Below are 14,656 nucleotides of genomic sequence, written 5' to 3'. Positions count from 1 at the left end.
GCCTCACCCTGTTTTCCATAGTGAGACGGGATGCTTCTTGCCAGAGACTAGTCTCCACCTCACTTACAGCTTGAGATTGTTTCTTCAAGTGCTCGCTGGCCTCCTGCATTTCTTGACTCCTATCAACCAGCTTCTCCTTCTCCTCAGTATGTGTTTCATTTTGGGCTTCTATGGTCCTGAGAGAAGGAGAAAGGGAATTTTGGTATCAGGCTTACCATCACGAAGAAATCACTCATTGTCATCACTAGCACTGATATTTCCAAAGATAGAAAAATAGTTTGGGCCGTGGCTGGTGGTTCAGTGGATAGAGAGTCAGCCCAGTGTATGGACATTCAGCGTTCAATTCCTGGTCAGAGCATACAGAGTGACCATCTGCTTCTCTCCACTGTTCTCTCCCCCTTCTCTCCCTCTACCCCTCTTACAGCCAGTGGCTCAATTGGTTTGAGCGTGGCCCTGGGCACCAAGGATGGCTTGGTTGGTCTGAGCACATCAGCCTCAGGTGCTAAAAATAGCTTGGATGATTCAAACATCAGTCCCAGACGAGGGTTATTGAGTGGACCCAGTGGTGGGATTCAAATAATTTAACAACTGGTTCTCTGCCCTTGGGGGAATTTTGGGCATAACACAAAGCTGAAACAAATGATAGCTTGTCACCCCCTGGTTGTTTGACACTTTTTCTCTTTACGTTATATGTTTGTTTACTGAAGTAACAAACATGAGGGAATTAAAATATAGTATTTCATCAAAGGTATAATGAGTTTTATGAAATGAATAAATAAATATCACAAGTATAGTTTCATCAAATTTTTCACCTATGATGGAATGAACATTACTAGGGGTGCTTAGAATACGCTGTTGTGCAGATGAATGTTAAAAAAGAGTAAGGAATGTAAATTTGTGATTTCCACATTGGGCGGCTGCCCAGGCTGCCACCCTAGCGAGAACCCTGATTACAAGTGCAATTTTAGCAACCATTTCGCCAAACTCAACAAAAAACTAGGTATTGGTTCTGCCGAAACAGTATGAACCGGCTGAACCTCGCTACTGGGTGGATCCTGGTGAGGGCGCATGGGGGAGTCTGCACATTATGTCCCCTCCTCTCACCTAAAAAGAAAACAACTTTGACCAATTTATGTGTAAAGGAAATAGTACGTGAATATTATCTCCCTTATATGTGAAATCTAATGAACAAAATAAACTAATGAACAAAATAGAAACATAAGCATGGACACATGGAACAGACTGACGGCTGTCAGAGGGGAGGGGCTTGGGGGGCTGGGTGAAAGCAGGTGAAGGGATTAGCCAAAACACATATGTACATAACACATACACACAACAGGGGGCAACAGCCAGAGGGAAGGGGGGTGGGAGCTAGATGGAGGTGGGCAGAGGCGGGAAATATAGGGACAGAAGGACACGTTATAGGGACAGAGGGTGCACAATGTGGAGGGCAAACGGTAGTTTGTTGAGTGGTATACTTGAAACTTGCATGGTTTTGTGAACCACAGTAATCCCAATAAATTCAATGAAATAAAAAAAAATACTTTGGCCAATTCATGTGTACAGTGAATAGTAACTCAATAGGGAAGTCCTTGACGGGGCTGGAAAGAGACCACAGTTGGCTAGGGTATAAAATTGCCTATGGCCTGGCCTGTGGTGGCGCAGTGGATAAAGCATTGACCTGGAACGCTGAGGTCACTGGTTTGAAACCCTGGGCTTACCTGGTTACAGCACATACGACAAGCAATCAATAAACAACTAAAGTGAAACAAGTATATGAGGTGATACTTCTTGTTCCGCCCTCCTCTCTCTTTAAAATCAGTCAATGAGGCCTGACCTGTGGTGGCGCAGTGGATAAAGCGTCGACCTGGAAATGCTGAGGTCGCCGGTTCGAAACCCTGGGCTTGCCTGGTCAAGGCACATATGGGAGTTGATGCTTCCAGCTCCTCCCCCCTTCTCTCTCTCTGTATCTCTCTCTCCCTCTCTCTCTCCTCTCTAAAAATGAATAAATAAAATTAAAAAAAAAAAAATCAGTCAATGAAATGTTTTTAAAAAATTGTCTATGGACTGTCCCAGTCTCCTTAACCCGGTAAGAGATTCTCGATCCCACCCCCTTATACCCACACCCCTTGCCCACTCCCGTGGTACATCTGCACCCACTCAGACTCTCATGACCAAAAGCCTGATGATTACCTTCTTTGTAAACATACCGAAAAAGCCAGGAATCAGAGAGAGAAAAAGAAGGAACCCTTCAAGAGTTACAAGACAGTCATGGGTGTAACATATAGCATAGGGAATATAGTCACTGATACTATACAGCTGTGTATGGTGTCTGATGGGTACTAGACTTATTGGGGCGATCACTTTGTAAGGGATATAAATGTCTAATCATTACATTGTACACATAAAACTAATATAATACTATATGTTAACTATGATTGAAAAATACATTAGTTTTTCCAAAAAAAAAAAAAAGTGAGGCCCTGGCTGGTTGGCTCAGCGGTAGAGCGTCGGCCTGGCATGCAGGGGACCCGGGTTCGATTCCCGGCCAGGGCACATAGGAGAAGCGCCCATTTGCTTCTCCACCCCCCTCTCCTTCCTCTCTGTCTCTCTCTTCCCCTCCCGCAGCCAAGGCTCCATTGGAGCAAAGATGGCCCGGGCGCTGGGGATGGCTCCTTGGCCTCTGCCCCAGGTGCTAGAGTGGCTCTGGTCACGGCAGAGCGACACCCCGGAGGGGCAGAGCGTCGCCCCTGGTGGGCGTGCCGGGTGGATCCCGGTCGGGCGCATGCGGGAGTCTGTCTGTCTCTCCCCGTTTCCAGCTTCAGAAAAATACAAAAAAAGAAAAAAAAAAGAGCTCCAAAATGGTGTCTTATCATTTTCCTAATGTTTTTGGCACTCACTTATCCTGTGGTAACACAGTGGATAAAGCTGAGGTTGGGGTTTGAAACCTTGGTTGCCTGGTCAAGGCACATACACGAAGCAACTATTATGAGTTGATGCTTCCTGCTACTCCCCTCCTTCTCTCTTTCTCTCCTCTCTCTAAAAATAAATAAACAAATAAATAAATGTTGCTTAAATTTCAGCAGTAAGCCCTGGTCAGTTAGCTCAGTGGTAGAGCGTCGACCCAGCGTGTGGAAGCCCCAAGTTTGATTCCTGGTCAGGGCACACAAGAGAAGTGACTATCTGCTTCTCCACTTCTCCCCTTTCTCTCTCTCACTTTCTCTTCTATTCCTGCAGCCATGGGTCAATTGGCTCCAGTGAGTTTGCCTTGGGCACTGAAGACGGCTCCATAGCCTCTGCCTCAGGTGCTAAAAATGGCTCTGGTTGCAAAGGAGCAATGGCCCCAGACAGGCAGAGCATTGCCCCCTAGTGGGCATGCCGGGTGGATCCCAGTCGGGCGCATGCAGAAGTCTGTCTCTCTGCCTCCCTTCCTCTCACTAAAATAAAATAAAATAAAATAAAATAAAATAAAATAAAATAAAATAACAAATTTTTTTTCAGCAGTAATTATTAGCTCTGGCCGGATAGCTCAGTTGGCTAGAGCATCATCCCAAAGCACGGGGTGGGCTGGTTCAACCCTTGATCAGGGCACATGCAGAAACAGATTGATGTTCCTGTCTCCCTCTCCCTCTCTTTCTCTCTCTAAAATCAATAAAATAAACATTAAAAAAAAAAGTGTTTTGGGCACTCACTTCATCCTAATCCTACCAATGAAGTCACACGGCTTAAAAATGCTCTCTGGGACATAGTGTCTGTTCATTGCTCTGAAAATTAAGTATCTTGGAAAGCTGGCAGCCAAACAGAACACTTTCCTCACGAGGCTCCTGCAGGGCACCAGGCGCTCCGCTGGTCAGGAAACAAATCTGGAGGGATTCCCAGCGAAGGTCCTCTGTCAGCATGGCCCTCCACGGTCTGCTCTGAGAAAACGGTTCTCTCTCACACAAGCATTATTTAATCAGCTCTTTCGACAGACAATCTAGGGACATGTGGTATAACATTCTAAGGGTTTAAAAGTGTTTACAGTGAAAAGTAAGTTCCCCCGACCCACACCCCTTGTACAGCCATCCTTGGAGGGCACAACGTTTTGTTTTGTCTCTTGTACATTCTCTTACACAGGGTGTATGTGTACACACCTTCTCTTCTTCACATCTGAATGCTAATATATTACACACCATAATTAGCACTTTGTTGTTGTTTTTTTTTAGCTTAACGTATCTTGGTATCTCCCACAATTTCAGAAAAGAAAAGTGGGACATGAGCATGAACTCGAGGTAACACACGTTAACACTTACTTTCTTTGTAATCCTTCTTCGCGACTGCGATTCAGCTGATCAGACACTTCTTCTAGTTTTCCTGCAGTGAGAAGAACCGTCAGCACTTCAGGATTCACTCTGTGCCACTGGATTCTGCTGGGGGCTTGCTCCTATTTATAGGTACCAGGGGTCCTAAGTGGTATCCAGCGAGAAATTAGGTTTTGTTTGGTATGAACAATGTTCAAAATATTTTTAAGCTATTATTCTTAAATCGTGCTATTTCACATAAAATTTTTATTTCACATATAAGTGGCTTCTTTTTAAAAACAAGAATACTGGGCAACACCAGGGCCTGTGTTTCTCCCTGGCAAAATTAACCAGAGCTTGGAGGCAGCTTCCCCCTCTAACTGCCCATGCACTCTATCATACCCTCCACCCAGCCCACTCCTCACATTTATGTCACCTGCCTGGCCCCACGGAAAATCATAGTTCGGAGCTCTGGGCGTGATGGCCTTTCTGTGACTCCCTGGATAGAGGAAACCATTTCCTACGAGCGGGTTCACGAGGGTCCCTGTTACCTTTCCTGTTTTCAGTGTGTTCATTCAGGCGGGTTTCGAGGTCGTGATTTTGCTTTTCTAGTTCTGAAATTTGCTGTTTAAAGTCTGGGATCATCTGTAGAGAAGAATTAGAAATATTAGAATATAAAATACTTTCAACTGTGAACTTTAAAGTCTCAGGACTAGACAGAGGCAAACAAAAGTGTCCTGGTGTCTAACCCCCACAGAACGTATGTCTAGTAAGGTGTGTAAGAAGGCCAGCCAGGACGGTAGACTGGGTTGGTATGATGACTTTTTTTAATCTCAAGTCCTATATAGTCCCAAGAAACACCAGCAGGCAGAGAGGAAACGGTTCTCACAGCCACAACCCCCACACCACACGTCTCCGGGAGAGAAGGAAGTATGGGGTCTGGGGGAGGGTGTGTGAGAATCCTGTGCCTAGAGTTCAGTGGAGGGAGGGATGATGTAACAAAACAGCAGGCAGCCTCTTTGATCCAGACCCAGAGACATCATCTCCTCACCATCACCAGGGACAGGAAAGTCATCTCAGAGGGGCCATCCTCCCTCTTTGAACTCTAGGCTGGGCGCTGGTAGTGGGGTCTGGACCACTCAGTATGTTTCTCAATACTTTGTCTACCTGTATAGTTTTTTGTTTGTTTGTGACAGAAACAGAGAGAGGGACAGATAGGGACAGACAGACAGGAAGGGAGAGAGATGAGAAACATCAATTCTTCATTGTGGCACCTTAGTTGTTCATTGATTGCTTTCTCATATGTGCCTTGACCAGGAGGCTACAGCAGAGCAAGTGACCCCTTGCTCAAACCAGTGACCTTGGGCTTCAAGCCAGCGACCATGGGGTCACGTCTATGATCCCATGCTCAAGCCAGCGACCTTGCGCTCTAGCTGGTAAACTGCACTCAAGCTGACGACCTCAGGGTTTTGAACCTGGGTCCTCTGCATCCCAGTCCAATGCTCTATCCACTGTGCCACCGCCTGGTCAGACTACCCATATAGTTTTTTAAAATGCTCATCACCTCCGCTCTCAGGCAGGTAAAAACAGTTTTTCTATTGTCCAAGTTGATAAAAAACACTCATGCCTCTAAAGTTTAAATGAAAAATACTTGTTTGATTGTGCAACTGTGTATTCCCCTTGAAAGTTTTACCCAAGGAATAAACAAAGACATGAAGGGCCCTAACTACTGTTCCACAGGTCCGCTGTGCCAGGGTCACCCTCCTTACCTGTTGACACAGACCTGAGAGTCCCTAGTAGTTCCAGGATAGGCAGTGGAGGAAGAGACAGTAAAGAGGCTGAGAAGGGGCCGCCAGTGACGGGGACGAGGAGCCTAGGAGAGCATCGTGTCCGGGAAGCCACCAGAACAACAGAGAAGGAAAGGAATCAATCAAGGCATCAAATGCTGCTGAGGGACTAAGACAAGGGTGAAAATGAACACTGTGTGCTCAGCTTGATGTAGACAGTTCCAGTTAGTGGTAGGGGCACAGGACAAAAGGGGGTGGCCACAGAGTCATGGGGTGTGAATGGAGAATTCACACAGTTGGGTGGCCATTGAGAAGTGTGGCCAACTCCCCCCAAAGAAATGGGTGGTGGCTACAGGGGACGTGGGGCCAAGACACAGGTAGGTTTTGAGTGAGGGGATTTCTAAAGCATTTCTCCATGCCAAGGAGGCGCGGGTGAGAAGAAAGGGTGAGACGTGTGGGGTGGAAAGAACAGGCATCGCAGAAGGGGAGGTCTTTGAAAAGGTGGGTGAGGAGCATGAGGAGAGACTGACCTGAATGTGCACCCTCTCAGGAGTTACCTTTTTTATGGTTACTTTCTAAGAGGTTAGAGCTAGATTTGAAAAACAGATTTAAATACACACACACACACACACACACACACAGGATTTGGACCCATCCTATGAAAAAAATACAAACCACATTCTCAGATCAAAGTGTTCTCTAGCCTGGGGTAATATAATAGTTTTTATTCTGACCCAATTATTTCACTCCTAAAAACATAAGTCTGATTTATTGTTTTATTGCCAAGAAACTAAATTTTACTGCTAATGAATAACATCTCTAGAATACTGGCCAGAACTGGGGCCTGTGGCTGAGACCATACCATGTTTTCCGATGTTAGCCTGGTAACTTCATGACGAATACTTTCATTGATGTCATTCTCTTCTCTAAATAGTTTCTGCAGGTGATTTATTTCTTGACTTAGATGCACCACTTTGAAGTTCAAAGCTTCAATCTCCTGTTCATAGCAATCCTTCTGGGACTGGAAATGGCTCTCCAAAACGCTGTAAGAGGAAGGGCCAGGAAATGAACCACATGGTCTTTACTCTGCTGAGCTGATGACTGTGAGCATGAACACATGCAGCAGTTATGAAAACCCACAACTACAGCCACGCACTAAGCACAGAAAGGTCACTTATGTACACATCATTACATGCTATGGAATTAGGAACAGAGCATCATAACATCTATTTAGCCAGGTAGGAAGCATTATGTGGCATTAATATTTAGTTAAGAAATATTGCCTGACCAAGCGGTGACGCAGTGGACAGTGTCAGACTGGGATGTGGAGGACCCAGGTACAAAACCCTGAGGTTGCCAGCTTGAGTGCAGGCTCATCTGGCTTGAGCGCAGGCTCATCTGGCTTGAGCATGGGCTCACCAGCTTGAGCACGGGATCATAAACATGACCCCATGGTAGCTGGCTTGAGCCCGAGGTCACTGGCTTGAGCAAGGGGTCTCTTGCTCTGCTGTAGCCCACGGTGAAGGCACATATGAGAAAGCAATCAATGAATAACTAAGGTGCCACAATGAAGAATTGATGCTTCTCATCTCTCTCCCTTCCTGTCTGTCTGTCCCTCCCTGTCCCTCTCTCTGACTCTCCGTCTCTATCAAAAAATTTATTTTTAGATATTAAAATTATAGTTTTACTCTTATAGTTTAAAACTATTTCCAATATAATGCAACAGTGGTGGAGATGAATTTCATTATACATTTGTCAAAACAAATAGAATATATAACATCAAGAGTAAACCTTAATGTAAACTATGGACTCTGGGCGATTATGTGACAATGCAGGTTCATCAGTTTTAACAGCTGTAACCTCTGGTGAGAGATGTTGATAATGGCTGTGTAGGTGTGAGGGTTAGAGGTATATGAGAAACCTCTAAACTTCTGCTCAATTTTGCTGTAAACCTAAAACTGTTGTAAAAAAATAAATTTCATTAATGTAAAAAAATGCAGCAAACTCTTTAAATTTAAACACATCTATAGCAACATTGGCTAACTTATTGGATATAGTAAATTTTCACTGGATAGATTATGAGTTTTATTACCCATCATTTTACCCTATAAAGGGAGTGTACTTTGTTACTAATTACTTAGTTCTCAAATAAATAGTTCCAGTGATTATTAGGTCATTCTACTGTAAGAAATTATTTATTTACTTATTTATTTAAGTGAGAGGAGGGGAGATAGTGAGGCAGATTCTCACATGCACCTCAATTGGGATCTACCCAGCAAACCCATCTAGGGTCAATACTGGAGTACCAAGCTATTTTTAGCACCTGAGGCTGTCGTGCTCTGAGAGAGCTATCCTCAGTACCCAGGGCCATGCTCAAATAGAGCCACTGGCTGTGGGAGTGGAAGAAGGAGAGATGGGGGAGAGAGGGAGAAGCAGATGGTTGCTTTTCCTGTGTGCCCTGACTGGGAATCCAACCGAGGACATCCATACACTGGGTCAATGCTCCATCCACTGAGCCACCAGCCAGGGCCAGAAATTTATTTTGTGTATAAAATCTATATAAGATAAACTTTTGACCTTCTAATGGTCTATCATCTCTGGGGAAAAAAAAACCCAACATAATCCTGAGGGGCATTTCTCACCGGGTTGCTTTCTTTAGCCCTTCATAAGCAAACCAAAGCTCTCCATCCTCATTTAAGTGTTCCAAATCTTCCACAGACAGCCTGGAGGATAAGAAGGGTAAAAAAAAAAAAATGTCTCTCTCATCTGCTATGTGTTTCTAAATGTTTGATAATGCAAAAATAATTACCTGCTTCTTACATCTCCAATGTCATAGCTTTCAAGAAGTTGCTTGGTGACTTCTGACATCTTTTCTGAGAGGAAAAAGGCAGAGCGGGTGTAAATCACATTCTTACACAATTTCTCTTCTCTGGTTCCCTTTCTAGGGTCCAGTTTTCTAGCTTCACAGTCTCCAGGTAACCATCCCATCAGCTAAAGAACTTACCAGCTATTTAACCCACCAGCTGTCCAACCAACCAACCAACTAGCTATGAAGCCATCCAGCTATTCAGCTTACCACATAATCAACCAACTGGCCTCGGGCCAGTCAAAGGACACATTTCCTTAGCACTGGCACTGGTGATAATTCAGTCAACACCCCACAGGCCCAGGGACTTGTCCTTTTGTTACCTCTCATTTCCCGCTTTTGTGACTGCACATGTTTTTCCACGTCTATCTTCTGTGTCTGAAGCAGCTCTATCTCCTTTTCAAACTCAGAGATTGTCTGAATCACAGCAATGACCATACCAGGTGAAGAAGAAAACAGCTACTGTTACTTCAATCAGACAAAGGGAATACGCATACAGTACTGTCTGTCTATGCAGGCATGCTCTCTGCAGCTTCTTAGTTAAACCCTTGTTAAACCATCACTGCCCACACATACAGCATGGCCTTGAAACATGTTTATCTGCTCAAAATATTGTTAATAATTCCAAAATCTACTAATTTGTATCCACAGAATTTGTTTCTCTGCTTAAAGGGAAATAGTACTACCTACTACAAGCTTAGGTGGGATGGAGAGGAGAGGGGGCTGAGAGAAGTAAAATCAAAGGGGCTAAATTATCTTTCCCTGCATGATGAAATCTTGGATGCAAGGATTGGGACTGGGCAAGGCCATCACATTCAGAAGGGTGGGTTTGGGCTCTAGTTAGGTTTAGAAGTGGCACAGCGGCAGAGCCAGGGAGTACCCAAGAGGTGGGGGTGGTCATGAGCGTGACCGGGTCCACTGAAGGGGCAGCCCTGGTTGCGGGGAAGAGGCTCTATTCTGCCTTGATTCGCCTGTGGGCTCAGCCTGAGTAAGGATGTTGGGTTATCCTTCCAGAGCTATGGAGCTGTGCAGAGGTGAATAACCCCTCATTCACATTTCCTCAGTGAGTCTAAGTGTTCAAGGGCTACAGCTCCTGTTTCTATAGGGAGTGAGAAGGGAGATCAAATTGACATTTACCGATCACTTTACATATACAGCCTCTTCCTTATAATAGGCCGATAAGGTAAGTGGCATGACCTTTCATAGATTAGGAAACTGAAGCTGCATGAAGGGTAAATGGCAAGTTCAGGGTCACACGGCAATGTGACGGGGACCCCGGAGGGATTCAATCTGAAATCCTTGCTCTTTGTAACATTTCAATAGTCGTTACAAGTCCTAAGTGTGTTTACTTTTACATGGATGGATAATAACATGTAACTTGATGATGACAGATTTACATATTTTGCAAATAAGATTAATTTCCACCACATTGGAGAGTTTGGACCCCAAGTTTAGTTACCAATGAGGAAATAAGTGACAACTATTGGTGCCTCATTCCAAGAGCAGCCACATGATTTCCCAAGATATAGACTGCATAGCTAGATGACATGACTCTCACAGACTGATCATAGTCTTAGGTGACTTCTAAGAATAAAGCAGGCATGGCACTATGTGGTCCAATCTCCTACTTTAAGCATCAGGAAATCAGGGCCCAGAGACTAGTACACATGTGATTCCTAACGCTCTTCTAAACCACACGTGGCAATTTCGCGACAATCACAGAGAATATTTGCAAAATCTTAACAAATATTCTATTAACATGTGTTTCACACATTTAGTGGCAGCTTAAAAACTTTCCAACCTTAAACTGAAATGTTTTGCATTGAAGAACACAGGGACGCACAGGTTTGTGTATTCTGGTAGGGAAGGAATTTCAGTTAAGCCTTGAGTGTCCAAGCACGGATCCGTTGCTTTTGTGGGATTGTCTGATAACATTTTAAAAATGTAAGATTCTGACAGTAAGGTAATTTAATTTTAATACAGATATTTATAGATATATTGTATAACAACATGGTGGGTTGCATAAGAGTTCATGTCAATTTATAATTTAATTTGTATATATTCTCTAGGTCAACATATTTGAGTAACTTTATGGAAATGTAATTTCAGAAAGAGAGCTGACCTTTAAAAGATGAAAAGCAACTATTGCTAAATCAAAGGTGGCTTAGTGGTCTATACTTGGAAGAACGGAAGAAACCCCTTTGCTTTTGGCCGACACAGGGCTGCCTCTAGCTGTCTGATCCTGTGGGAACATGAAACCGCTCCTTCTGTGCGGGTGAACCGACCCAGCCGGAGAGCTCACCTAAGGGCGGGAGCAGCTCCTACCTTGGCCTGCTTGCTCAGTCGGGCCACCTCCCCCCGCAAGCCCTCAGAGGTGGTGCGCTCTTCCTCCAGTTGATGCTGTAGTTGCGTTTTCTCATCCTTGAGAGCGCTAATTTCTTCTTTCAAAGAGCATATTTGCTTCTCAAAGTCTTGTGTTTTCAGTTCAAAACTTTTCTCAAGAAGTCTAGGCAGCAAAAGGAAAGAAGAATTCAGACTTGTCTCTAAAAGTCCTTACCCTGAATTAGAACAACACGTTGCATAGTTTTGAAAATAAGAGCAGACTCCAGAAAGGAGGAGACAGGTTAGTTAGGATCTACTGTGGCAGTTCCAACAGACAGTGGCCTTACTGCTGGCTGTCTCCTGTCCCCTTGGGTTAAGGAAACTTCTCACACCTTCTGGTCTGAGAAGTGTGGCTCTGCCAAGGCCCTGCACAGGATGCACAGAGGACACACGGAACAGGAGGGTGGTGGCTGGGGTACTACCCCGTTCCATGTGGTTCCCTTGAAGGGGACACTTTCCTCAGCAAAGACCTCACTTAGCACATTCTGCCAAGTCCCGGCCGCTGCCAAGTTCCAAGGATCCTGGGGGGGTGGGGGGGGTGACTTGGTCCTAAACAAGTTAATACAGTCATTTATCATGCCAAAGAGCCCAGCCCCTCAAACATGCTAGAATAAATTTCAGCAAATTCAGGTGTCCCAAAGTCCATGAAAACCCAATTTCTTGTAAGAAAACTGCTCAATCAAATATGGGATGGCTGACCAAGAAAACAACTGAAGAGCTGTGTGAGCTAGACCAGGCCACAGGGGCCCAGTCAGCGGTGACGTAGTCCTGGGGACCTGTAAGTTTATGAATCATCCTTCTACTTGCTAAGCAGTCAACTCAGGTCATTTTAGGACTGACTTGCTTTTATAGCACAAAGGAGAAAGCCTTAAGGAAGAGAGTCTCATTCCCAATAGGTTTTTCTTTCATTTCCTTTTAGAGATAGTAACAAGATTTTAAATTTTATTTTCAGGTTTAAAAAAAAAACCTGAAGTGCTCCTAAGAGGCTAGTAAAATATCTTTGAAGCAGAGCGTAGCCAGAAGTCACATGTATAAAGAATCTTAAATCTGTAGCCTAAACTAGTTGGATGTGTGCCCACACATTGTGGGCATCGTTGTGCCTCTGAAGGGTTATTACAGTGACCAAGACTTCCCCTGTCAGCTGACCAGGGGCCAGCCCGAGTGACAGGTGAGTGCTGCTGAGGACTGCAAGGAGCTCACAGTGACCTGGCCTCAGCCTGGCCCTCCAAGCCCCCTGCTTGAATCGATCCCTCACAAGTGGCCCCAGTACTCGGTGAGGTGCCAAAAACTGAGCTCTTCTCCTAGAGTCAAGAATGCATTGAAAAATAGATTTTTCAAGGTAGAGTCAATTATCCCTATTTTAAAACTGCTCTAGGCTCGTGAGACCCTTGATTTCATTTGTCAGCTCTGGGAGCTCCTCAGTGACTCCTCCTCCCCACTGTTTCAGCGTTCTGCCTCCTGCCTCACTGCGGGGGGGGGGGGGGGGGGGGGAGGGAGGCTGTATATCCTACCAGGCAGCCCTGAGCCTTCTAGCCCCCACCAGAGACATGCCAGGAATGTCCCGTCTCTCCCCGACACCCTACCACACATCCCTCCTTTAAGATCTGAAAACCTTCTTTTAAGAGAAGGTTTGGAGATTAGCCCAGATTGAAGTTTTTGGAGATTAGCAAGCGGCTTGATCTTGACATAGGGAAGGCAAGGCTGGTATAGCACAAGGTCATGGGGAGCGGCCGTAGTGTCTGTAGGGACAAGAGTGGAGTTAACAGATACACCAGGTGGGAGAAGGGAGGGAGGTTTATTTCTTAGTCAACAATCTCAGTTCTTAGACCTGGTGGAAGTAAAAAGCTGTGGCAGTCTCTGAACTCCACGCTGTCTTAGCAGTAAAGGGAAAGCAAGAAATTCCCAGGGCTCCACTGCCCACAACGGCAGAACCTGAGTGTCTGGAAGGTGCCCAAGGGGGGCCTTAGCTCTCACAAATCTCGAAGTCTCTCCTATCCTAAAAATATTCACACCCTGCTCTCTCTTGTGTGTGATCTGCCATCTGCAAGCTGAGAAGCGAACTATAAAACAGCAGAGAGAAAGCAGCAACTGCTGAGAGGCAAACCAGACATCATACATTCTCTGCTGTTCTTCCTTCTGCACGTCATCAAAGAGCTGCTTGGTGAGGTCATCCATTTTTCCTGTGAAAAGACAATGCTTTTGGAAATATGCCTTCAAACCAATGCCTTGACTGCTTCACATCTTGTTTAAGAAAGTGAAAATGAGAACAATCATGGGGGTATTTATTACTAACAGAATGAGAGTGAAACTGTCACTTCTATAAGTGAGAAATATGGGAAAGGGGGTTCAAATAATAATTCTCACAAATATTTTCACATTGGAATCTAGAAATAGTTTCATTTACAGAACTTTTGTTGGTCCAAATATCATTTGTTTGATTAAAATTAGGCACACTGACTTTGAGATAATAAAAATTATTATTAAAAATAAAAAATCCTTTGGGGAGAAAATGATCAATTTATGATAGGGTTTCTCAATCTCAGCACTACTGATACTTCAAGCCAGGTAATTTTTTTTTAAGTAAGAGGAGGGGAGACAGTGAGGCAGACTCCCACATGCATCCTAACCAGGATCTACCCAGCAACCCTATCTTGGGTCAATGCTTGAGTACTAAGCTAATTTTAGCACCTGAGGCTGATGATCAGACCAACCAACTATTCTCAGTGCCTGAGGCCACACTCAAGCCAGGTAATTCTTTATTAGAGAGGGGGCTGCCCTGCGTGTTGTCGGTTACTGAGCAGCATCCCTGGCCTCTACCCACTAGAAGCCAGTAGGACCTCTGCCCCAGTGACAATCAAAAATGTCTACAGACATTGCCAAGTTTCCCTGGGGCACAGAGAGGAACAAGAGCACCTCAACTGACAACCAGTCATTCATGATAACCAAGAAAACAATAAAGTATCTGTCTTCATTTGGGGAAGAGAAAGTGTAAAAAAGATGTTCACACACAACAGGTGTCCTTCAAAACAGGAACAAGATGACAGATGCAGCCCATCAAAGCCTGATGCCCCTGCTTGTACTTAGCTGACACCTCAGTCTTGGGTTCTGCCTCATTTCTGAGTCCTGCCCCAGAGGGGAGCCCAGGGATAAAGCGATGATAGCAACCCTCCAAATCATTTGGTTAAAAAAAAAAAGCCAACAGTTTAACAGTTTGTCCAGGGGAATGTCAAATGTCCCTGAATCAAAATGATTGTTTTAGAATGTCATGAGTCAGCCAGAAAATAAGAGGAAGATGCCTAAGGTTAAATTTAGAAGCCAGCATATTTGTTATAATTTCGATT

The 14,656-nt window shown here is 44.7% G+C and overlaps 1 protein-coding gene across 2 annotated transcripts in view; it reads right to left on the bottom strand.

Annotated features, from left to right (window-relative positions):
• The window catches only part of MYO5C (myosin VC), a 117,740-nt gene that overhangs the window by 28,983 nt on the left and 74,101 nt on the right, over nucleotides 1–14,656 (bottom strand). Inside the window, exons 24-32 of one of the 2 annotated variants that reach the window (XM_066276293.1) lie at nucleotides 13,432–13,495; nucleotides 11,259–11,439; nucleotides 9,257–9,350; nucleotides 8,877–8,940; nucleotides 8,710–8,790; nucleotides 6,930–7,110; nucleotides 4,832–4,925; nucleotides 4,293–4,353; nucleotides 8–176 (exon numbers count right to left, since the gene is read on the bottom strand). In XM_066276293.1, coding sequence (XP_066132390.1) covers nucleotides 8–176; nucleotides 4,293–4,353; nucleotides 4,832–4,925; nucleotides 6,930–7,110; nucleotides 8,710–8,790; nucleotides 8,877–8,940; nucleotides 9,257–9,350; nucleotides 11,259–11,439; nucleotides 13,432–13,495 — 989 coding nt within the window. The remainder of the gene's footprint in view (nucleotides 1–7; nucleotides 177–4,292; nucleotides 4,354–4,831; nucleotides 4,926–6,929; nucleotides 7,111–8,709; nucleotides 8,791–8,876; nucleotides 8,941–9,256; nucleotides 9,351–11,258; nucleotides 11,440–13,431; nucleotides 13,496–14,656) is intronic. The other variant, XM_066276294.1, reaches the window with a different exon arrangement.

The sequence above is a fragment of the Saccopteryx bilineata genome, chromosome 4, assembly GCF_036850765.1.
Source record: "Saccopteryx bilineata isolate mSacBil1 chromosome 4, mSacBil1_pri_phased_curated, whole genome shotgun sequence".
Taxonomy (NCBI): Eukaryota; Metazoa; Chordata; class Mammalia; order Chiroptera; family Emballonuridae; genus Saccopteryx; species Saccopteryx bilineata.
This window is presented reverse-complemented; position numbering and strand designations above follow the sequence as displayed.